Source organism: Papilio polytes, unplaced genomic scaffold, assembly GCF_000836215.1.
Source record: "Papilio polytes unplaced genomic scaffold, Ppol_1.0 DF824102.1, whole genome shotgun sequence".
Lineage (NCBI taxonomy): Eukaryota > Metazoa > Arthropoda > Insecta > Lepidoptera > Papilionidae > Papilio > Papilio polytes.
Window position 1 is genome coordinate 3,221,906 of NW_013525102.1, and position 24,167 is coordinate 3,246,072.

At 33.1% G+C, this 24,167-nt stretch overlaps 5 protein-coding genes across 9 annotated transcripts in view; 2 read left to right on the plus strand and 3 right to left on the minus strand.

Annotated features, from left to right (window-relative positions):
* LOC106099451 (sodium leak channel non-selective protein) overlaps nucleotides 1-156 on the plus strand; it is a 17,201-nt gene extending 17,045 nt beyond the window's left edge. The window contains exon 35 of the mRNA XM_013278010.1: nucleotides 149-156. Coding sequence (XP_013133464.1) covers nucleotides 149-156 — 8 coding nt within the window. The remainder of the gene's footprint in view (nucleotides 1-148) is intronic.
* A 783-nt stretch (nucleotides 157-939) lies between these two features.
* On the minus strand, nucleotides 940-10,853 carry LOC106099452 (nucleolar protein 10). The gene is made up of 18 exons (XM_013278011.1): nucleotides 10,652-10,853; nucleotides 10,254-10,514; nucleotides 9,918-10,058; nucleotides 9,482-9,690; nucleotides 9,114-9,333; nucleotides 8,568-8,694; nucleotides 8,025-8,193; nucleotides 7,410-7,641; nucleotides 6,993-7,118; nucleotides 6,181-6,610; nucleotides 4,886-4,989; nucleotides 4,421-4,495; nucleotides 4,176-4,339; nucleotides 3,846-4,047; nucleotides 3,328-3,503; nucleotides 2,872-3,052; nucleotides 1,540-1,755; nucleotides 940-1,255 (listed from the first exon to the last, which is right to left on the minus strand). Exons 1-18 carry the CDS (start codon nucleotides 10,715-10,717, stop codon nucleotides 1,013-1,015), a joined length of 3,342 nt encoding a protein of 1,113 aa, XP_013133465.1. The 5' UTR covers nucleotides 10,718-10,853; the 3' UTR covers nucleotides 940-1,012.
* Nucleotides 10,854-13,431: 2,578 nt separating this feature from the next.
* LOC106099679 (katanin p80 WD40 repeat-containing subunit B1) lies at nucleotides 13,432-20,966 on the minus strand. 4 transcript variants are annotated; one of them, XM_013278286.1, is made up of 16 exons: nucleotides 20,693-20,966; nucleotides 20,488-20,618; nucleotides 19,948-20,281; nucleotides 19,500-19,698; nucleotides 19,263-19,413; nucleotides 18,791-18,965; nucleotides 18,639-18,716; nucleotides 18,295-18,351; nucleotides 17,949-18,209; nucleotides 17,280-17,426; nucleotides 16,871-16,973; nucleotides 16,483-16,618; nucleotides 15,857-15,997; nucleotides 15,345-15,457; nucleotides 15,198-15,272; nucleotides 13,432-14,936 (listed from the first exon to the last, which is right to left on the minus strand). In XM_013278286.1, exons 1-16 carry the CDS (start codon nucleotides 20,721-20,723, stop codon nucleotides 14,681-14,683), a joined length of 2,388 nt encoding a protein of 795 aa, XP_013133740.1. In that variant the 5' UTR covers nucleotides 20,724-20,966; the 3' UTR covers nucleotides 13,432-14,680. The 4 variants fall into 4 exon arrangements, with proteins under 4 accessions (XP_013133740.1, XP_013133739.1, XP_013133738.1 ...); XM_013278285.1 differs by having other exon boundaries at nucleotides 17,280-17,423; nucleotides 18,582-18,716; XM_013278284.1 differs by having other exon boundaries at nucleotides 18,582-18,716.
* Nucleotides 20,967-21,241: 275 nt separating this feature from the next.
* LOC106099682 (UPF0598 protein CG30010) lies at nucleotides 21,242-22,359 on the plus strand. 2 transcript variants are annotated; one of them, XM_013278291.1, is made up of 3 exons: nucleotides 21,242-21,441; nucleotides 21,514-21,857; nucleotides 22,277-22,359. In XM_013278291.1, exons 1-3 carry the CDS (start codon nucleotides 21,301-21,303, stop codon nucleotides 22,290-22,292), a joined length of 501 nt encoding a protein of 166 aa, XP_013133745.1. In that variant the 5' UTR covers nucleotides 21,242-21,300; the 3' UTR covers nucleotides 22,293-22,359. The 2 variants fall into 2 exon arrangements, with proteins under 2 accessions (XP_013133745.1, XP_013133744.1); XM_013278290.1 differs by lacking the exon at nucleotides 22,277-22,359 and having other exon boundaries at nucleotides 21,514-22,048.
* On the minus strand, nucleotides 22,318-24,004 carry LOC106099681 (protein crossbronx homolog). Its single transcript, XM_013278288.1, has 5 exons — nucleotides 23,813-24,004; nucleotides 23,429-23,493; nucleotides 23,171-23,271; nucleotides 22,882-23,069; nucleotides 22,318-22,588 (listed from the first exon to the last, which is right to left on the minus strand). Exons 1-5 carry the CDS (start codon nucleotides 23,890-23,892, stop codon nucleotides 22,342-22,344), a joined length of 681 nt encoding a protein of 226 aa, XP_013133742.1. The 5' UTR covers nucleotides 23,893-24,004; the 3' UTR covers nucleotides 22,318-22,341.
* Nucleotides 24,005-24,167: the final 163 nt, after the last annotated feature.

Below are 24,167 nucleotides of genomic sequence, written 5' to 3' on the forward strand. Positions count from 1 at the left end.
TTCCTATGACAAACAACCAGAATCTTTATGAATTTTTATTCGAAACATTTAGATGTCTGCATGTTAGGATATTTAAGTGAAATAAGTACTCCAATATGTTTTTTAGTTGTAGAATATTATAAAAGATATTAATATCTGTGTATTTCAGCTTTTTGAACATCTTAAAGTAGTAACGAACGAAAATACTTGACAGATTTAAAACATTTGTAATGATTAGACACAAGTGAAGCGCCCGACGCCCTACTATACTTATACAGGGTGAAATCGGACTTTGACTTTACGCATAAAGTATGCACAAAGTCTTGACTATCTACATAAATAATGTAGAAGTCGATATAAGATTAAGAAAAATTGCATTTAACAAAATATCGTATTTCAAATCATTCATTTACGTCACTAGCCTAATATTTTAGTAGAGTCTATCATAGACTCGTTCATCAAAACACATACCTATATTTAAAAATAATCGATTCATAGAAAAATAACCTTTCGATGTTGCCTATTTGAATATATTTTGTTGTGAAGCATTTTTAGTTCGAAGAAAAAATATATTATTATTAGATGTTTCTAAAGTGTTAGAATAGTTGTTAATCTAAATTATTGAATTGAATATATTCTGGAAGATATTATACAAGTATATAAAGATATTTACGGTAGATAAAATTATCTTAATTTCTGAATATGTTATTGAGTTATAGATTTATAAACTCGTTACTATTGTGATAATTTTGTTACTTTGTAAATGATTTTTTATTTAAAATATTTATTTTTAAGATTGTTAATGTTAATTTATTTTAATGAAAAATATTATTAATCTTATTTATTCAATTAATAGAAAAGCTATTGAAGTATATACGAGATAATTATTGCATGTTTCAAATAAATTACCATATACGTAGTGCCAAATTTAAATGTTGTGAATGAATAAAAGACATTGAAAAATCAAAAATAGTTTTATTTACCATTAATTATAATTACAAGATAATTTAAATCGAATTAAATGATCTTTGAATCATTGTAAATAGTGACACATGCCGAGTGCGAAGAGTGCGACGAGCGCGAGTGTGAGAGCGAGACAGACGTACTTTCCGGCGACTGGGTGGCAGAAGAGCTTGGCGCGCAGCTGCAGCGTGGCCGCGTACAGCAGCACCGCGCTGATCTCCTCGTGCGGCGTGTCCTGGTGCAGGAACGGCCGCACGCACAGCTCGTGGCCCACGGACTGCGTGCGGCGACACTCGTACGACAGGCGCGCCGCCTGCGACCAAACATACAAATATTTTAACCTTTGATATAATAAGGATATAACCAGCTCGAATACACTCGTTGGAATAAAGTGCCACGTTTTGCGTATCAATGCGACACAAGATCTTTAAAAATCAGAGCATTCTCTTAAGGTTGGCAATGCGTTTATAATTCCCTTCTGTTGCAAATACTGATCAACGTCATAGATTAGATAACGTTAATCAACTAACGTTAACTGATCTATGACGTCAATTAATGGTGATCGTTTACTACCTATCATATTCAATATTAACTTACTTGCACAAATGGCGCTATAACAGCTGCCAACCAGAGCGACTGGTTAAGGATGCTGATGCCGGCGATGGGTTCCGTCTCCGTGTCCACCTTGTCGAGGTCGAGCAGCCACATGAGGCCGGACGCCGCCCACGACACGTTCACTATCGTGAACAGGCACACTGCAGGCGCTAACTCGTCGTTTAGATATTTTAGCAACTTACGAAATTCCGCTATTTCCTGTAAAACAAACAATGCAATACAAATGTATGTTTTTCGTTGCTCTAATACATACCAAGAATTAATATGAACTTTTAACTATAAAGTGCATAGCAATTTAAAGCAAATAAAAACAACAGACAACATTTTCTGTTTGTCTCCAGTTTACATGTTTACCTTCAATGTTTGCGAGTGAAGCACGATGTTTAAATAGGTACATAAGGTGAGTGTATATAACATACATAAGTAAGGATAAGTTGGCATCTAAATATCGTACACGATAATGATGGTATGCCACAACTTTCAAAGTACAAATAAAGGGAATCTTCACCAACGAGTTACATTCATTTCCTTCTTTCATCTATTTAATACAAGGGATATTGCGAAAGTCAACAAATTCCGCACATGATATAAAACAGGAAACTTCGACATAACTATACGAATATAACGAGCGATAAATCTACATCCTGGCGACCGTCATACTGCCCTAATTTTATACCGGACATTCATAGATTTGTTTACAAACTTTGTGTTTCAAAAGATACGTTTTTAGACGAATACGCAATTTTGGTCCAATATCGCACAAATATTTCACATTTAAACTTGAAAAGTCTCAAAACTAGCTGCTTTGCATACAGCAATAAATATGATATAAGAACACAGTTTTTAATATAGAAGAAGTTGAAAAACAAGCAAGCGGACACCTTATTTTGCTTAAACAGTTAAGTGACAGCGGCCAACAGACATGTGCAAATAACTTAAAGTTACATGCAGGACATTCAGGACTATACTTTCCATGCTAAATATCATATCGACCATCGTCGAGAACTTCGGTGGCTCAGTGGTTTAAACACTTGACTTGTAATCTACAGGTACGAATCCCGCCATGTACCAATGTGATTTTCGATTTTTTCGAAATTCAGATGCACTTAAATTACCCGTAGTTCTTACGGTGAAGGACAACATCGTCATGCAACCGGTACATAGCGGCGGAGGAATTTAAAGGTATATAACCAGTGGGCCAGCGTTATTGACTATGGACTAGTCACACCCAACTTAGGGTTGGCCCCGAGCCCCTCAGTGGGGACGTATAGTGAGCTGGTGATGATAAAATATCATTTGTTTTTATTATCTCACCCTCATCCAGTTCAACGGCGTAATGGTCCTGTTGAGCAGGCGCTCCCGCAGGAACAGAAGGTGTGCCTGCAGCAGCTGCGCTTGCAGGCAGTAGCTCGTGATCACCGTCGCCTGCACCATGTCGTGGATCAACGTGCAGATTATCAACAGCACTTTCAACGCCAATCTCATCTCATTAGAACTAAGAATTTAAAAAAAAACATATCTATATTAAAATGATAGGAATAATCAATCGATTTTAAAGCTAAAGAAGCGGTTATAGCCTAACGGTTAAAACTATGGATTATGAATCTAGAGGCCGTGGGTTCGAATCCCGCAATTAAACTTTTGTATGGAACCATATCCTAACATAAGACTATAAATAATTGGAATGGTTATTACAAATAAGAAAAAATCTGCTATTCACTAAAAAGAAACACCGCGCATCATCCATTTTAATCAACTTAACAAGAATACCTATTTTCCATCCATCTAAACATGATTGTTCCTCTAGCCAGCATCAAGTTGACTGAACACAGAGAGATGCACATCCAGATAATACTCAGTATTATAAAGAACCACAACATACGCAGCAAACGCTTAGGGTTCGCTGTGGCGCTGCCTTGCGGCGCGTACGAGGATAGAAGGAATACCTGAAAATAACGCGTATTTTCATTTTAAAGTCTAGCAACACATTGCTTTGTCTTCTTTATAACTAAAACAGTCCCTCGGTAGCTTACTTTTAGGTTCTAAATCTGCACTAAAAAGCCTCTTGGTGACCATTAACAGACCAAAGAGTCGAACGACGAATTAGACAGCAAGAATCAAAGACAAGAAACTTGGGAACTATGTAAATCATGGCAATAATCTAGCATTTGGCAGGTAAACTAAATAATGAAAATTGTTTTCGTTAGGAATTATTTTAAAGTTTTCGAGTAGTTTTATTTAAATGTATATTACAAGCTACATGTTAAGAGTGTTTAAATATTACTCACCCTTTCCATAAGGTTTTGTAACTGTTCGTTATCTGATATTCTAAACAAATATAGAGCGTACAGAAAACCTATGAAATGTAGAATACTTGGCCCGATGTACGTTAAAGTAACATTTCCGTAACATATTTGTTTATATGTATCGTATTCTAAAGAAGACGTCATCGCTAGAGGCACTAATTTGTAACAAAATCCTCTGTCACGTCTAAAAACAACATTGTTAGATTTCAGTTACTTTCAAATTCTAATGAGATTAATAACAGGAGGATAATCAACATATTTCCCAGCCTTGCATTTTAACAGTTTTATAATCTGGAGACAAATACTATTTACCTGAAGCAAGCCATATATTGTAAAATATACCCTAAAAACATCAACACTGCTACTTGTGCAGAATGATAATGCGAAAAACATATTGCATATTTGGAGGAGTTGGAAGCGTCTACGACGGGCCTCAGACCCATTATTGTTAATAGCTTCAAATACGGTACTAATATCTGGAATTAGAACAGATAATTCGTATGAAAAAAATGTATTATTCTTCATGTATTTTGTATAAAACATCGCGAATTTTTTACCTTAGATTTGCAGTAATGTAATATAGCGGATGTACTCATGTATTCCGTGTCGGGTGATTCAGTTATTTCTCCAATCTGTTAAACAAAACATTCCTCAATATCAATAGCATCGTAGATGCGGTTTTGAGGATGTGCTTGAAATATTTCACATTAGAATCATGTGCCTTTTCAAAAGAAAACTGTACACCTTTAGAAAAAATTATCTTCACATTCAAAACCATGCAAAAAGCACGTCAAAAAAAAATAGAAAACCGTGGCGCAATAATTAACTTATAATTTTACGCATCTTTAAATGGTGTGGTTCCATTGAATAAAAAATTCTATCAAATATGCATGCATAAAAATAATTCGATTGTTGAACTTCGGTATTCTGCTGATAACATGTAATACAAACTAACATATTTTTATAAGTCAAAAGCGATAGATAACCATAACATGTCATATCAAGTAATTAGTGCAACTGACCTCAACACTATTGGCGCCGAGACTCGACCGCCGTGAGGTCTCCATGGCGGGCGCGCAGCGCAGCTTCTCGTTGTCCAGCACATGGCTGTCCAGCAGATCACTGGCTGCACAATCGCGAAAACAAACTCACATTATCCACTTAATTGCCAATATCTACATATTAATTACTATTACCCATATTATACGAATGATAACTAGTCGTTAGTCTCTATTCCACGAACATTTCTGTACGTGAACAATGTTACTTACCGCTTCCGTAGGAGCCATTGTCGTTTTGCATTATCTTCTACACACTAAATTCTAGTAACAAATCACCTTGCGAGATTGTTGAATAATAAATTTACAAGTACCCTCTAGTTTGTTCATGCTAATTAGAAATTCTAGTATGACGACCAAACCTTTAAATAAATAACAATGCACTGTATGTAAACGCATGCTTGTAATGAAAGTTGCTGCAGTAACGAGGCAGAGGTAAATAACCGTCTTTGTTTGAGACAAATTGTTTATTACGTAGCTGCATAAATTAATAAAAATAGAGATATCAACTTGCTGTTATTTAATTTTGTGAGTCATGTTATATAAATATAGATAAATGTGTTCAAAAATGTATGTTTTCGCTAGTTTTAATTAGAAATGTATATGGTGATACTCTCAAAATAAGACTGTGTGGAAATCCTTTAGACAGATAAAACGTCGAATAATTTTTTTGTGAATTTCCTTTCGTAAAAAAAAACGTAATATTTAATTTATTTATAATATAAATACCTACTTAATACAATTAAAATGTATAATTGTGACCAATAGGAAAGTTGTCTCAGTAAGAAAACAAAACGTCCAATGGTTCATTATCATAATATACGCTGAACTCAGATAACCTTATTTCATACCGATAAAAAAAACTTTCACAAGGCACTTTTGTATGGACAGAGATTCAATGTAATTATTCTGTAAAAAAATCTTTAAAATATGTAGTTATTAAGTACGTTTTTAATTTCTAAAGAAATTAAACTATTTATGATACGATCTTGCAACAAGTAAAAAAAATATTTGATAAACATAGGGAGTAAATTGACAGATGTTGCATTTAATCAAGAAAACGCTTTTTGTTAACTGCTATTAGATAACTTTTCTTAAAAAATCGTATACAATGTTTTGTACAGATTTTTTCAGATTATTAAGTAAATCGCATCAAGAATTTCTGCTTATTAACTATAGTTAGGAACTTAGTGAAGAATTACATTCAAGAGTTAAAAAAAACGTCGTATAAAATTAACAAATTTAATTAAAATCGTTTCACTTTCTGGGGAGTTTCTTTTTAGATAAAAATCCTGTTCTTCTGACGAGTTGTTTTCTTTCTTCATAGTGTTTTTTCATTGATTTTTGATTGTCGGATACATTCTTTTTACCTCGCATTGAGAATTTCATTTCTTTATTTCCGCCTGTCCCAGTTACCATTGTCGTGAAACCTTCCTTTGATAGTCGATCTCCTAAACTGCTCTTACTAACTCTAGTGATACTCCTAATATTAGTGAGCTTAGGGGCATTACTAAATTCATAGACCTTTTCGTTTCTTTCTTCGTCCCTTTCTTCCTCCTGCTTTTTATTTCTTATAAGTTTGTGCTGTTTCTTCATATCTTTAGCCCAAGTTCTCTCATCGTCTGAACTTTCTTCGCTCGATTCATACAATTCGATATCTGAGTCTTTTTCTTCTTCCACAGTTTCAACCTGGAAATATCGTTATAAAATAAATACTAACAAATCATAGTAATATAAATGCGCAAGTTTGGATGGATGGATTTATAGATGTTTGTTAGAGTTTATAGTCTATATTGCTGAACGGATCTCGATTAAATTTGGCATAGATGTAGAGGATAGTCTGGAAGAACACATAGGCTATTCGCTTTTGTTCTTTTTATTTCACGCGGACGGTGTCGCGGGCGAAAGCTAGTATGTTTATAAAATCTTTTTCTTCTAGAATAAGATGCCAAAGCCATTTCGACTTGTCCATACATAAAAAAAAGGAAAATCTGTATGTAATATATAGAAAAAATTATTATGAACTTGGTTTGCGTTGTTTTTAAAGAATAACTAAAATTAAATAACTTACTTCTACATCCATGACTTGCTTCACATTCTTTGTATTCTTTCTATCCAGTCTGGAGAGGACGGGGTTCAGTAAACGGTATTCATCAGCTTCCTTATCAACTTCAAAATCGGGATTCTCAAACAGTTCCTGTAAAAAATTACATCAGTATAAAACATGTGAAAGTACCTACTGTTTTTTTAATTTACGAAGCATATATTCGAATTCGTAATAGAGGATAGTCTGGACGTAAAAATGTATCTAAAAAAATGTTAAAGCAGAATAAATCTCATAACTCACTTGTGAGGGTGTGAGGGTGACAACACTTTAAAAAAGTAGCGATTAAAATTAAGAAATAAATTTTAAGATAATGTAATCAATATTATTACTTAAAAAAATAAGTAAAATTTTCATTTTAATTTTTCATTCAGCTATTCTTACCTTAAAACGATCGTCTTTAAGTAAATTGTTTGATTGTTTATTCTTTTTGGTGACGTTCTGCAGGCGCGAGGCGAGGTCCCTGTTGACGGCGGGCAGGCTGTCGTGCACGGTGAGGCGCGCGGGCCGCTCCTCCTCGATCTTCTCTCGTATCTTACGTTTCTTGTATGCTTCGAACGCAAACGGATCCGCTATCGTCTTAGCTCTCTTATACAGTCGTGCATCCACGAAATATCTAGAAAACATCATCACCAGCTCACTATACGTACCCACTGAGGCTCGGACTAAGTGTGACTAGGTCTTAGTCAACCACGCTGGCCCACTGCGGGTTGACTTCATACATATCTTTGAATTTCTTCGCCGATATGTGCAAGTTGCATCAAAATGAAGAAAACATATACATTTTAATTATAGTAAAACATAAGAGATTATAATCTATATGAAGATCTAATTTTGTTAAAAGACATTACTTTAAAATGTTAATCAGATTTTTATTTGAAAAATAAATCATTATAAGTTATTGTAAGAAAGAAAACTATGTAAAATCATGTAACTATGATGTTAAACTAAATTTAAATAAATAAGATGAAGAAATCTTTTTTTTAATATTCAACTTACCCATGCATGTATGCTCTCAGTAAGTTTGTACCCAAAAGATGATCCAAACCCAATGACTCCAACTCTTGCTTGGTGATGAATTTGTAATCATCGTACACAGTCTGTACTGCAGAACTTTCTAGTTCTTCTGTCAAATTGTCTAAGAATGAACACCACTTCGGAGCTGGTCCTGTTACAAACAAAAGAAGTTATTACACATATACTTTAAAGCAATATTTAATTTATAATATATTGATTTTATCTAGATTAAAGCACAATTCACAGTTTTATTGAAAGTATTTGAATAAGTCACACTATTATCATACTAATAATATAAATGCGAAAGTTTAGATGGAAGTGTGGATGGATGTTATAGTTTGTAGCCTAAACGGCTGAATGGATCTCGATGAAATTTGGCAATGATGTAGAGGATAGTCTGGAAAACATATAGGCTAATCACTTTTGTTTTTTTACTTCCACGCGAACGGAGTCGCGGGCGAAAGCTAGTTGCATTATGTAGTTGCAATTTTTAGTACAATCTTTTTAACATTTATTCATACATACCCAGTGATGGTACATAATATATCTGCATTTTTGGATCTTCTACCGCCATCATACATAAGCCAGTATTCGGAATTATACAGAGGTCATTAAAATCTGCTGAGGCTTCTATATTTGTGTATTGTTTACCCTGCAACAAATACATTACAATATTATGAACTTCGATTCAATCAGGCTGAATCTATACTAATATAAAGAGGACAAATCCTTATTTATGTATGTATTGAATTCACTTAAAAACTACTGTACCGAGTTTAAATTCTTTTGTCATTTAAAAGCTGCTTTATCCCTTCAATATGGCCTGTTTTATTAGTATTTTTAAATATCGCGGATAAATTAGCGAGACACAGTAAGTTTAAAAAAATATATAAAACATTCAGTATACCTAGCGAATAATATTTCTTTCATATTGAAAAAGTAAAAATAGTTGAGTCAAAGTCATAAGTTTTAAGATGCTTTGATATTACAAAACTGAAGTTTGTAGAGGGATCTTTATGGAATGTTTCTGTTCATTCAAATGTAGTATTTTAATTCACTCTTTTTACTTACAGTATTGGCGTCCCATATTTTCAAAACTAACGAATCCATAGAGTAAACATAGTTCATTTGTTTGTGGAACTCAATATTCTTGATGGGTATTTCATTCATGTGATCCTTTACGAGCAGTGGCTTGCTCGACCTGATGTCGTACAGTAGCACATGTCCCGAAGATGACCCAACACCTAGTTGTAAAGCACCACTGAATTTCAATTTTGTTATCGCAGGTAAACTGGAAAAATAATAGAACATTTTTAAAGTGTATATTAGAATTCTTTAAAAAATACGTGTTAATCTTGAGGCCCTTTTATTTAAGTTGAAATTCTTAAACATTTTCTTTTCTGATAAATACAAGAAATCAAAGTTTATTTAGAACTTACGTATTGGCAGCATCAGAGCAATGTAACGCACAGTCTAACAATCCTTGACATGACTTTGTTCTAGGGTCCCACGCCTCCACCTGGCCACTGTCTGTCCCTATCACAAGTAAACCATGCTCCTCATTCACTGCACATGTGTTTATTTCATTTGCTTTAGTTGCATACGGAGCCATAAATTGTCCTACTTCCAAATTTAACCTGTATACTTCCTGGAAGAAAAAGTATATAATAAAAAAGTGTAACAAAAATTAGTATTGCTTGGATATATAAGTTGTCTGAAGGTAACATTTAACTAAATGATGACGAAATTTTAACTAAAATCTTGTGTAGAACTATTATACAGAAATATATTCTCTATGAAGACATTTGGATTTTTTCATATCATACTGTTGCATTATTATCTGTCTGTCTTTAATCTTGTAGTATTGCAACTTACATTGGAAGCTCCTACAACAAAGAGATCACATGAAGGCTTATGGTAAGCTATATCTCTTCCAAAATGTGGTACTCTCAGCCGATAGTGCCTGCCATGTCCAACATGAAACTCAACATATCTGTCACATTGTAGAAACACAATCTGAAAACAGGATTTTATAGTACATTAAGGTTAAAGCCATAATTACCATGGAATATAATATTTATATTCAAATGTCAATCTTGTGTAATATTCCTATTTATCACAGATGATTAAAACTTTTTGGTATAAAAGTATTTTACTGTGCTATAAGGTACATAATCTTTAGTATGGTACTATAATGTAATAAACTCCTACCTTTGTATAATCTTCACTTAGTATTTCAAATGTAACAACTTCAGAGTCCAAGCATCTCTCAAATTTTAGTGATAAATTATTTACATCGTAACATTTAATTCTTGGTTTATATATGCCAGTTGCCATTATATACTGTCCGTCTGCAGATGCCCTAATGCTTGTGCTGACGCCTGGCATATCAAACTCTTGAATAAGCTCAATTCTTCTTCTGAGATCAACATTTTTCTTAAGTATTGCCCTCTTTTTTCTTTCTGATAACCACTGAAAGAAATAGTAAACTCGATATTATACTAGCAAAAAAAAATTTACTATTACTCAAGGGTTAAAGAGATTAATTGAACAGTATTTGCAAATTGGTTTAAAAGGCTTTAATTATGAAAAGACAAAGTAAAACTTACGTCCGGTAAAGATTTCCCCGCGCTGAGGTTATAAATTTTTACATTATCAATTTCAGACACTTGCATTGTTTGTTTTTAATATTTAGTTCTACAGTACATTAAACTGAACTTTACAAAGAGTTAAAGTGTCCAATACATACACATTTTATGTAAATGTTAACGTTACCAAATTACAAGCACAAGGAAAACAAGCATGATATTGACATTGACAGCGAAATGACACTGATATATGAAAGAGAGATAGTAAACATTAGGCAACTGCTGCCACATACAAGCAGCCAGAGGCAGAAAAATTAAAGTCCGCATCCTTGAAAATAAAATAAAAATTGTACTTTTCTATAATACAATTTTTACATTCATTTTTAAACTCAAAAGCAAATATTATTGTAGACTTGACACCAAATCTGTATTTCTCATCATTTGATATATTTTGGCAAAATGACTGTCTGTCATAACTGTCAAACCAAAGTGACATAAACTTATTGTTGACATTTATTCCATGTGTATTTGTCGAATGGTATTTTATTTTGGTGTTTATCGCTTTCCTTTTTCTGTGCGGTTTTGGGATTAGGTGCTTGCATTTGAAATAACGTAAATAGCTTATTTAGCCTTTTCAAAAGTTACCAAGTTATAATAGATAAGCAGTTACAATGTCGAAAGTGCAAATGAAAAAGTTGCAGTTACCGAAATCTGTGTTGGATATGAAATTTATGAAGCGCTCTAAAGATAGGATAGAAAGGGAATTGGAAAACACAAAAGGTCATGAAGAGTTGTACTCAAACATAATTACTAATGAAATGAGAAGTGCAACCGGAAATTACGTATCTGAATCTAGTTTTATATTCTGCGAAGATTTGTTAGAAGGAAGATTATCTTTTAAAGGCATGAACCCGGAGATTGAACGGTTAATGGAGCTGGAAAATGCAAGTAAGAAAGGTCACGACGGAATGCAAAAGGATGTTTCAGATGAAGACTTATTGCGAAATGTTGAGAAACTTCGTAAAAGAAAAAGTGACACCTCCACACATATTAATTATGTTTTTCATAAAAAGCCAAAAACTCATTAAAACATCAAAGATATCGATAATTTACATTAAGTATAAGTTACTTACATTATAAATCTGAAATTTGATGTAAATTGTGTAAGCACCAAGCTTAATGCAATGTATAAGGCAAAACTTTATGCCATGGTATAATTGTCAGATTTCTTTTAAATACTTGTTCTGTATGGTGAGGAGAAGTCAAGCTTAAAGTACAAGCAAGTTGTGAGAAAGTCTCAAGAGTGAAAGTGCTAGTACTTACCTAGAGATAACTAAAGTTATTCAGTTTAATAAGGTAATAAGAATGTAGGTACATATAACTTTAATGTTTAAGCTTAAATAAAATCAGTGCTACACTCAGTATTCAAATGCTACGGGCCCCATGTTGCAACGCCTGTTTGACAGTAATATAAAATATTAATTTATTGCATAAAATATCTTGCATGCCTTAAACACAAAGAACTTAGGCACTTCACTTCCACTTGAAAATGTAAAACTTGATTTAGTCACTTTAAACAGTAAACTTAAATAGGTATTTTATATAAATACATTTTTAACATAAATAGGATTGCAATAGAACATGTAATGAGTTGAATTCAAGGAACGTATTTGAAAAATTACTTTTATTAGGCACCATAAGTAAAAGATCCATGCCATTGCTATTATGGGATAAACCATCATACTGCATACTAATATTATAAATGCGAAAGTTTAGTTTAGATGGATGGATGGATGTTTGTTAGTCTAAACAACTGGATGGATTTTTGATGAAATTTGGCACAGACATAGTATGTAGTCTGGAAGGACAAATAGACTTTTGTTTTTTTAATTACGCAGACGGAGTCACAGGCGAAAGCTAGTTATAAACAAATGTTGTATGTTGTATTTAAACCATAGTGTTATACATTTAAACAACATGTTTGTATCAAACTGTTTATTTCCTTTAATTTTATTTAAGTACATATTAAATGCTATTGTTTAATTTTGTAAACTGATACTGGTGGGTTTTGTACAATATATAATGTGTTATGTATTAATATATGACTAAAAATGTGTATAGTGTAAAAAAGTTAACACAATAGTGTGTATAACAAAGAATACTTTATAAACATCATAAATAAATATTTTAAACAACCAAATTGCATTTTCAGTAAAGAATTCAAGCTTCTGTGCCAGTGTTTATTTTGAGTTAGTGGCACAAATTGTCTTAAGTAACCTACAAGAGGCATAATTTATTTGATTTATAGTAAGATTTAGATAATTATATGAAGGTTTTTAATCATATTTTAAACAGAATCATAATCATCAAACTAAACTTTAATTTTTATATTGAAACAAAGTAATTCACGGATTTTTGTTATATTTTCTGCATACAACAGATATTCAATAATAATTTTACAACAATAATATATATTCACACCTTACAAACATTTTAGAGTGATCAGATCTATTATGTTAAAATTTACTTTAGATTTTCATATTAAAAATATTTGTCAGTTGATTTGAAATCTCAAATATTTTATTAATTTCATTCAATGAATTTAGTTTATGTTAATTTGCCAAATAAATGGTTTTTAGTCAACAAAATTGCTTTTTATAAGTAATTATGAACCAGTCATCAGACTCAATGTCGTTAAAAATAAAGGATTTTCTCAGTGAAAACTGACGAACTTGTCAAGTGGTACATCTGAAACATTGTAAGAATAAAAAAAATATTTGATAAATAACATAGGTTTCAAAAACAAAGATAAAAGTACTTTATTGAAACTTTTGTATCAAAAACAACATATTACTATTCAATACTAAACCACAAAAGTATACCAACAACACAATATTTATTCAAACTTAGAAAATAAATTAATTTTGGACCCAAAATGTGGTCTTGTTATTGAGATACCATTTTTCAATTTTTAATACCATTTGAGGGTTTTAGTTATGCTATATTTATTGAATACTTAAGAAATAAATGGAAGAATTAATTTAATTATTTACATATAAAGTGAAGGATGGAGTAAGATATGCATCGAATAGACATGATCCATACAATGTTTAGTGCAAACAAAATTAAACACACATTAGAAAATGTTAAAGATTAATATAAAAAAAATGTTATTGTGCCATTTGTAACAATTTTTCTAATTTATTTCACATACATAAAAATAAACAGATAAATCCTTATATCAAAAGTGGATGGCAGTGTTGGTAGGGGAGAAAAATTTCAATCATATAGGTGACATTTTGAAACAACACGAATTGAGTACCTTCTTCTTTTGGGAAGTCGGTCAAAAAGGAACATTTATTCGACCGTATTCGTGGATATAAGTGTGCTATAATCGCGCTAAATATAAATCCGTAATCCAAACTTACTCCTTTTAAGTCACACTATAAATGAATGATTATGATCGAATTAAATTTTAAAAATAAATTAACTTATTAGGAATCGTTAAACAAATTAGTATATCCTATTTAAAAGGACCTTAGTTTCGTTAAAATTGTTACTTGCCATATACGGCCATCATCATACTATTAGAAATTGATAACATAGAGTAAAAAACCATCATCTCTCGCCCGCGAAAACACGACATGTGATGGCGTCTTTAGTGACGACACGCTTTGCTATACTGGAATCGCATATTTATATATTGTGATACTGGTGGTGAGGTTTGGTTTGGAATAATTTTAATTAAGTCTAGTTTTCACTATTATTTTAGTTGAGTGCTTAGTAACTAAACGAGTCTGAACAAAAATTTACTCAAGTCAATCCAGTTGCCAGTTGATTGCCAGTCTATTTCGAGCTACTGACCAATTGTAGTAGCGGGGTGTGAACCGCACTAGTTTTGGCTAGTACACGTACGATGTACTAAGTAACATTACCGAATAGCTACTACTATACGAGTGTCTATGACACATTCGATTGTTCGTTGCGTGTGACGGATTAAAGTATAAGTAAAGAGTGCGAGAGTGAAGGTGAGGGAGAGATATAGTGCAGTCAGTCGAGGCCCTGCTGCATGAGGGTGTGGAGGTCGCGGAAGGCGGCGCCGAGGCGGCCCTGCAGCGTCTGGCGCTTGAGCAGGAAGGCGCGCACGTCGAGCAGCAGCCGGTGTATCTGCGCGCACTTGGCGTAGCGCTCCTCGCGCGGGATGTCGACGCCGAGCGTGCGCACCGGCGCGCCCACGTTGGCGCGCACCACCGACGAGAAGTTGCGCACTATCAGCCGCAGCGCGTTGCAGCCGCATTGCATGTATCTGGTCAACGATTATTGCTATTGTTATAAATGAGAAAGTTTACATACATCTTTGGGATGATATATAACAGTCTGAAATATATAGGATGCTTACTGAGTTTTTTTTTTAAATTTCGCATGAAGTCGCAGATAAAAGTTGCTAGTGTATCATTTATGAAACAAATAGGATAAAAAAGGTAATCGATGCATACGATCAATTGATCTAATTATTTAAATGTATAAGAAATACAAACTTTCGTAGTGTTATAATGAAAATACTTACGATTCATATTTACTTTGCAGCAAGTCATAAATTTTGGGCAACATCAGCAAACATATGTCCAAATTCCATAGAGATCTAAAAATATATAATGTACTGAATAACAAGTCACAAATTAAATTATTATACTGTTACGTATATGATGCTTACGGTTTGTGTGCCATCACGTTCAGTATATCCAGAATGACTGACGTGTCCTCTAGCGCTATCACCGATTCTAAAGCTGATTTCAGACTCTTATTTACTCTAACAGAGTGGAATATCTGGAAGCAAATACTTAATATTAAGTCGTGAGTCGTAGATAAATCACACTTGTGTCCTGGATTCTATGACTACCATTTGCAACTGCAACTACACTTACTGTTGTTATACATATTTGTTATATTTCATAGGTCAGGGGTGGCAAACCTTTGTGCATCAAAGTTCCATTTAAAATCAAATGTTTAATGCGGTCTTAGTCGCGTCATCATATAAATTTGACTGATTAATACATGCAGGATGCATAGCAATGACACTGCGTTTGCTTTTTATATAATATCTACTGCATACTTTAGTTAATGTTTTTATGATCTAACGTGGCCAAAACATTGTGTGTGCCAGTGGTTGGCTATCCTTGTGTGGTGTGGTGTGCGGTGGTGGTATGCGTGGTGCAGCAGGAGCACCTGGTGCGCGCGCTGGCGGGCGACGAGCACGGCCATCATGGAGTCGTGTCCGCGCATCATGACGCCCAGCACCTCCTGCTCGCTGGGCTGCGCGCCGCCGCCGCGCGCCCCGCCGCGCCCCAGGCACGCCGCCAGCCCGCGCTGCACACACACATGCATTTCTCCTCCTCGATAACTCAAATCTCGGTAGCTTAAAAACCTCTACAACCTCAAAAAATAATATGTTACCTTCCCATCAGAGCTCTAAACCTCTATAACTTCAAATATTCCCTTGGACTTTAACTTATCGAGGTTCTACTGTATAATCAATTTATTTTATTGTATAAAATTGTAAATGTCAAAATTCAATTACACAAATGACAATGAAGGCCTATCCTATTGGATAACAATTACCGTTACCATACCAATCTTGGCTTGCTATTATTGGCTTATAGTTTTTGTTCCTTTCTAGCCCAATTTATTCACCCTTAAGTGAAAAGCGTGAAAATTTGTAGCCTATAGACTGTCGTAAATATAGGGGTCTTTTTATTAAAAAAAAAATAAAAAAATAAGTCTGCAATTGAAAATAATCTTTGAATACGCTATTTAACTCTACATGACAGGCTAAATTAATTAAAAATGCTCACTGGTAGAAATTCATCGAGATCCAAACCCACGGGTCTGTCAGTGGCGTACGGTATGAACTCGGGCTCCGGCTCCCGCTCGGGGTCTTCGTTGCGAGGCGCCGGCACGGGGTCGCGACTTACACTGTCCACCCTTCGTCTGCAACACACAAAATATATAATTACTACATAATAGTGTTAAGAAGAAAAGCAGTACAGCGCTGGAAGATTGTCGCAACACTACATTATTGGCATATACATTCTGTGACATCTGTCAATGTCATTTAATTTTATTAGAATATCGCGCCATTTTGGCGGAAGTTGATACTCAGTCTGATTACGTTGTTACAATTATTCAATTGTGTAAAATTAGGAAGATTATATAGTTACATTTTAATGGTGCAATAAATACCGTGTATTAGAGTTAGGAGATCTGGTGAAGGATAAGGACCTGGGTCCTAGAGACGGAGGCCCCAGAGACACCTCGCTAGTGCTCTGCCGGAGAGTGTTGCCACCTAAAACGGTAATTACTGGCTGCATCATAATAAATACCAAAAAACTAGACATATTCTAGTTCCATAAACGTAAACTTTTTTTTCAATGAATTATAATATTTCGTCATTCAGTATTTGTATTGATTTATCTGTAAAGAAATTTAATCATTTATCTATTATTTTAATAACATAAAATAAATAAGAAACATTTTATAATCTGCAACATACGAAAGTCGGTCAATTTTTTAATTACTTTTTAATAAATGAGTGCCAATAACAAATAACAAAATAAACAACTAGTATCAAAATGTGTAAATCTAGACTTACACATCTCAGTAGTTGTTTTGGTTTCTTTGTATGAGTTATGTCGGTTTAGTGAACACGCTGTTAGGGAATGGGCAACAAATTCATTGGCCGTGGATGTTTTCCTACTCATACAAAAGTTGTCATCTTTACTGTTATCCATTGGCCCTGCTAAACAAACAAGTCATATGTATAACTTTAAATGATAACAAAAATTCCCATTTTTTGGAAAGGTAAAAGAAAATTTAAATATGAAATTAAAAGAAATAAAAAGAATTGCACCATTTCCCTCAACAACTACTAACCAAATAGTCAAATCAACATCGATATATACAATACAGGTAGAAATTGAAAAGTGTCTCAATATTAAAAACTACTAATAGAATATTAATAACATTCTTTGCATCTAATAACTGGAGTAAGGTATACAGTTTAGGTATAACAAAGATGATAATGTAATGAATTAAAAAAATATATGTTTTTATAACAACCAAAAACACTTCTATAGGTAGTAAAGCATACTATTTATTTTTAAGCTACTTGATAATTAATAAATTACTATACAAACATTTAATACACATCAAGTAGTACATATTACCATTCACCATGGTTTAAAATCCATACATTTTTTAAACATTCGAGTTGTGTCAGCGGCTGAAATTGAGGAGTATCAATATTAAAATTTATACTTACTGTTAAACACTTCAGTTTTCTTTTCGAGTGCTGCGTAGTGATCCTTGGGTGTGGGTATGCGGGAGTACTCTGCGCGCTGGCGCTGCGGGGGCGAGGGTTGCGGTGGAGGGCGTGCAGGCGGGGCGTGAGGGGCGTGAGGGCCGTGCGGGACGCCCGGGGCGTGAGTGGCGTGAAGGGCGTGTGTTGGCGCAGGCTCATCCAGCATCAGGTCGCGCAAGGACGTGCTCATTGCAGACTCCAATTTGCGAGATGATTCCGGCACTATTATAATGAATTTAATAGCAATTATTATTAATTGAATCACACAAAAGTAAATTATAGACAATATTGATAAACAATATTTTACTTGGTTCTGGATAATCATCAGATGATAAGCTGGTCGCAGGTGGCGGTGTTCGTGTCACTGGAAACAAAATTAAACTTCACACAACACAGAGACTATCCAAATATTAAATTTGAATCATTCATTAAATCATAAAACTATTTCTGTTGTAGTTAGTAAGGGTAGTTTATAAGTTTTAATTGTATAAGCAATATTCATGCAAGTGTTCATTAGAATTAAGTTTGTTAAATGTTAATATTTATACAGCAAGCATTATAAGTTGGCTAGTAACAATGTTCTAATCTACTCACATGCCCTGGAGGGTCGGAATATTTCAGTGTAATCATTAATATTTGATATAACGGCACCTGAGTCCTCGTCCGCTTCTGTGCCTGATGCTGATTCTTCAGCTGTTTTTTCATCGAGAAGCGTTGGTCTGTGCATTACTGAAACACATACATATTTAATTAATGAGGCATTTTAATTGTATCTAATAAAATTAAATGTCAAAAAGTTGTACCTTCTTTAGGTGGTTTTTCTTTGGAAAAACTTTTACGGACAGAATGTCCTTTTTGAAATGGTGATAAATCTCTGACCACAGTGGGGACAGTGGGGGCCGGCCCTCCAAATGGATGCACTTTGTTCAGATCAACAACTGATAGAACCACATATGTTGCATGGAAAGATCCTGCTATCTGAAATGTATTTTGAAATATGTGGTCACAATTTATATTGTTAATTTAGTAACCTAATAAAAATAAAATTCAATTCAAATGTTATTCTGCGTTTGTCTCAGTTTTATTATGTGAATAAAAAATAGAGACCGAAAAGTTATTTAATCTGGTAACATACACTAAATTATGGTAACTCACTAACACCCCCCATTTATGACATTTGTAATTTCCATGAAGCTTTTACAACCAATCAATATCTGTGCCACCAGTCTATACTTCCTTGTTTACCTATATTTATGACAATATATTATAACTTACAAGTTGTGTTTGAGCAACTGTCATATCATGTATTTGTCCCCAATGACCAGACACTGTATCCAATACCCGAGCAGGCTCCCAGCCAATCACATGCAAGCCATCATTGCCACAACCCAATAAGGTTGCACCATCATCACTAAATGTCATATGTCTAAAACATAAAGAAAAATATATATTATCTTACAGAGCAAGAGAAATATAGTAGATGTGTCATAATTAAAAAAAAGATCAATTTACCTAATTGATGTATTGTCTTTTTCAAATTTAGACACCAATTGAAATTTCTCCATATCCCAAAAGTTAACAGTCTTATCACTGCCACAACTGGCCAATAGGAACTCATGTGGGTGGAACTTGACACATGTTACAGGGGAAGTGTGCTCAACAAATTCTTGCAGAACTTTGCCCACACGAACATCCCATACTTTCACAAGACCTGAAAGAAATACATAAGTAATTGCATTTTTTCCCATTAGGCCTATCAAATTCATACAATCAGTTATAATTCCCAATGGAATGGATGGATGTTTCTTGAAACATCACACAGTAATTGTGATCAACTGTCTCTTATAATCCTAATTAACTTAACTTTAAAGTAATAAGCAAGAATATTGCTTGAATAACAATCATATGTTATTATCTTACTTTCTATATATAAAATGTGCATTATAATTGAAGGTATTACCATCTTCACAAGCAGATGCAATCCACTGGCCATCAGGGCTGAATTGTAGACTATTCACTGCAAGTCGGTGGCTAGAATATGTTACTATACATCCTCTCTTCCTTGTATCCCATAATTTTATATTACTATCACAGGAGCCTGTAGTCAAGTAATCTCCATATGGATGAAAATCCATACATTTAATAGCTCCCTTATGACCGGTGAAAGTTCTTATAAGTTTTGCCGCTTCTAGATCCCATATTTTCAAGGCTCCTGTTTGTGACCCAGCACAGACTAAATCTTCTGAATGACCAAAGCAAACACATTCCACTGGTGTTGTGTGACCACTTAAACTCTAAAATAGTACATGTTAGTTAATTTAAGATTGTGGGTATTTTTAAATACTTTTACTTGTATAGAATATTAGTATGAGGACTTTAAGGACTGTTTTATGACCAGTAGTAACCTAAGAAGCATTTTAGGTACATGTAACCTTTACTTTTGTAACATTTAATGAATACAATATAGTTGGGATCTACTAGGGAATAAATGAGAACTAACCATCAAACAGCTTTGTCTTCCAATAGCCCAAAGATTCACTTTTTTGTCATCTCCACCAGTAGCTAAAACCTGATTTGATTTGTGTCCCATTGCCAAACAGTTGACATTTGCCTTGTGAGCGACAAACTCCTCTAGAAATTGTATAAAAACTTTAAAGGTCACATTTTCACTTTGTGAAAAACAAAAATTATTCTTAGTTACTTACGGAGTTTCCATGATCTTCGTAAGGTGTCCATTCTTGTTTAAAACATTCCATATAAAGAATACTAGACTAGACGTGTAATTAAAATACCACAAGTTGTAAAAAGTTATGATAGCTAGGAAAAATACTGCAAATTTTATTCGAGTACCACGAAAGTCAATTTAATTAAAAGGAGTTACATGTATAAATTGTTATTATTAAACTTATTTTTATAATAAATCTTTGTGTTGATTTCCAGTTGGTATGCTGTTAATCTGTCATTCTGTCATCAAACTGTCACGCGCATATTTTTCAGATCTAACTATTGGAGGAGGTTAAACATACAGCCAATTTAATATTTTTGTAAAAGGAAGGTGCTCGAATAATTCAGCTTCGAATTGATAAAAATAATAATATAACCATTTTGCTAGATCATTCGATACAGGACATTTTCAACACTTTAAATATCTATTATTAGTTTTTTGCTGTTTTGGTTTATGTCAATTTCACGATTTGTCTTATTTGACACTGACATTTCTTTGTTATGATTTGAATTCATTGACAAGACATTTGACATTTCGGATCTTTTCATTAGGCTTTGTTTACAATTTATTTTATAGTTCAATAACAAAATGCAACTAAACGCAATGTATTCTGTGTTAGCAAAATTTTCCCAACGTTTTTTACTACGACGAAATATCGCTTACATTCAAGGACAAGAACCTGAACCAAAAATTAGAGAATATTTTTATTTTATAGATCATCAAGGAATGGTAAGGGATTGAACTTTGTCCATTTGATGAAAATAAAATCCTTGATCAACAAATGTTACCAATTATTTTCAGCTATTTTTAGATGACTCTAAAATGAAGAATTTTACATCATGCTTCAAGGAGAAAAAGTTTTTGGAGTTCTTCTTTAAGCGAATCAGATTAAATAATACTGGTAGATATGAAAACGACTTTCCCTTTATATCTCTATGCGGCAGGGAGAGAAATTATATAAGGTGTGATGATGTTCCCATTGTTTACACACATATAATCACTGATAATGCTTGTGATGACCACTTTCTTACTTATGGATATGCAGGAGATCTTTTGAAAGCAAAGTTTATGCCTGACAAAATATTTATGCTGCCGGAAACAGGAAGAGTGTATCACCCAACTGATGATAAATATGGTGGAATTGGGTTAGTGAGATCTAAGCTAGCAATAGAACTTAGTAAATATTTTGTATTTAGAAATGGTGAATCAAATCCACCAACACATTTTACATGGCAAAACAATAATTATAAGCTTGATCAGAATTGGCTACAAGAAAATGTAAATAGGTTTAGGATAAAATTAAGAGCCATTCCAGATTAATGTTAACATTTAATATATGTACAAAGAACAATATTAACACAGCTAATAGTATTTATTTCCATACACAACATAATACATTCTGGTGCAAACAAAACAATAATTTAACATAATAAGTGTATCAATTTATATCTATTAGATAATTAGATAATGAACTAAACATTAATTTGTAAAAGTAAAATGCATAATACTCTCTGTTTTTATCTGTAATTTGTTTAAAATATATTTTTGTGTTATTTTATCACAGGTATTGTTATGGCTAAAGTGTGGCTATACAATTGAGTAATTAGTATTGAATAAGAAGATATAAGATTATGTAGTTTCTTTAGAAAATGATTGAAAGGATCCTGGTTGCACCCAGGATATTCCATGTGACCCCTCATTTGTTTTTGACAACTTAAGCATTTCATTTTTTGCGGTTTCATGAAGTTCAGGATCATATGGCTTGAAGGTAATGTAATGTTTGTCATCAACGGGAGGGTCATCATAAATGTGATCAATACTACACATTACACACTCTTTCACTTTCTCCAGGAATACTTTTCGATTGTTCTTAAACCTGCAAAGACATGTTTATTAATTTTTAATTTGAAGGACAAACATCTATGTGGATAAACTGAAATATCAGCAGATTAAAAAACAGATTGAGATTTTCTTCAATCATACTTGATCATTGTCAAACATTTGGGAAAAGTAGAACAAATGTGAATAAGTAGACAATCTCTTTAGCTATTTATCTAGTTTACTCAACAAGCCATTTTACTAATTTTTTAGAAATAATATGTATGATTTTTTCTCTAAATAAAAGTGACTCTACAGTCTGTTAAGGATTTACATAAAATAATTACTTACGCATCTGATGCTTCAATATTAGCTGGAGATTTAAAATTCAAGTTGTTAAATATCAAATGTAAATATTTCAGTATTTGCCAGATATGATTTTGCTGTCTATCCCATTGAGGGAATACTTCATTTAAGTTGAGAACTCCAGTAGTTGCATTTACTGCAGGGTGATATAGTTTTGATGTGAATGTGACAACCTTGAAACAGAGAATTGTTTAAAACATTTTTAGTCTTATGAAAAATTTTAATGATTTAAAATCCAGCCTGTAGTCAGCAGACATATATAATATTTACTTACAGGAACACCGTCATTAGGAAACTTTTCCGGTAATGTTAATGTGAAGCGAAACACTCCACCTTTATATACACCAGATCTTATAAATATCACTCCAAACCATACTGCAACAAATAATGAAGAGTTTTAAAACATTTATTTACTTTATATACAAAATGGGCAATGGATCTAAATGCAAATAGAAGGTTTTATAGCATTTCTTGGAGATTATTTTTTATAAATAATGTGGATGGATTGTATTAAAAATACAAATATACTTACATAGGGAATTTTCATATGAGGGTATTACATATATCCCTTGCAAATTTTCTGTTTGCAACTTGCGACTGAAACATTAAATTACATTTATTTATCTTGCTTGCTAATATATAATATAACAATAAGGCTAACTCCTAAGGCAACTTGCTAAATTCAACCAACATCTTAAGTAGCTCTTGTTAAACAGCTGGGTGAAACTTATACAGGTTATTTTATGTTCACATTGGCTGCTTAAGTCATTATTACTGTGATTCATTTTACGAAAAAGAAAACAATATTGTGGATAGGTAACAATACACAAATTAATATAAACGTTGAGATGAATAGTATAGACGTATCTACCATTACAGTATTTCAATGAAAATGCAATAATGTATCTTTACTCACTATTCTGCCATTATGAAGTACTCTTGGTGATAAATGGAGTATGAATCCTTCATCTCGCCACTATTTATTACTTCGTTCATTTAAATTTAACACTTTGTTCTATAAGCAGATTGTGGAAAAGTTGTTAAAATAAAAATACAAGGAGTAAATGTTTGACAGATGACAATGTTTACGACATTTTGTGCCACAGATAATGAGAGGAAAACAAATAGTACTAAAGTGCATTTAAACAAGACAGATTACAAAAATATTTAAATATTACGAATAATAGGAAATTAAATGTTATTAAAACGTAATGTAGTAAATTAATCACAACTGATTAAAAAGAATTCCAAAATGTCATACAAAATATGAA

Coding starts and splice junctions, on each gene's coding strand:
- LOC106099452 (XM_013278011.1), bottom strand. CDS start 10,717: ATGCAAGTGTCTGAAATTGATAATGTAAAAATTTATAACCTCAGCGCG. Junction 10,059..10,253: donor TAAGTGAAGATTATACAAAG/GTAGGAGTTTAT, acceptor TCCTGTTTTCAG/ATTGTGTTTCTACAATGTGA. Junction 4,990..6,180: donor AAAGAAACTCCCCAGAAAGT/GAAACGATTTTA, acceptor GCGATTGTGCAG/CCAGTGATCTGCTGGACAGC.
- LOC106099682 (XM_013278290.1), top strand. CDS start 21,301: ATGCAACTAAACGCAATGTATTCTGTGTTAGCAAAATTTTCCCAACGT. Junction 21,442..21,513: donor TTATAGATCATCAAGGAATG/GTAAGGGATTGA, acceptor AATTATTTTCAG/CTATTTTTAGATGACTCTAA.
- LOC106099679 (XM_013278284.1), bottom strand. CDS start 20,723: ATGGACACCTTACGAAGATCATGGAAACTCC. Junction 20,619..20,692: donor ACGAAGATCATGGAAACTCC/GTAAGTAACTAA, acceptor TACAATTTCTAG/AGGAGTTTGTCGCTCACAAG. Junction 18,352..18,581: donor ATTCCGACCCTCCAGGGCAT/GTGAGTAGATTA, acceptor TTTTGTTTCCAG/TGACACGAACACCGCCACCT.
- LOC106099681 (XM_013278288.1), bottom strand. CDS start 23,892: ATGAACGAAGTAATAAATAGTGGCGAGATGAAGGATTCATACTCCATT. Junction 23,272..23,428: donor CTCATATGAAAATTCCCTAT/GTAAGTATATTT, acceptor TATTTGTTGCAG/TATGGTTTGGAGTGATATTT. Junction 23,070..23,170: donor TTCCTAATGACGGTGTTCCT/GTAAGTAAATAT, acceptor CTCTGTTTCAAG/GTTGTCACATTCACATCAAA.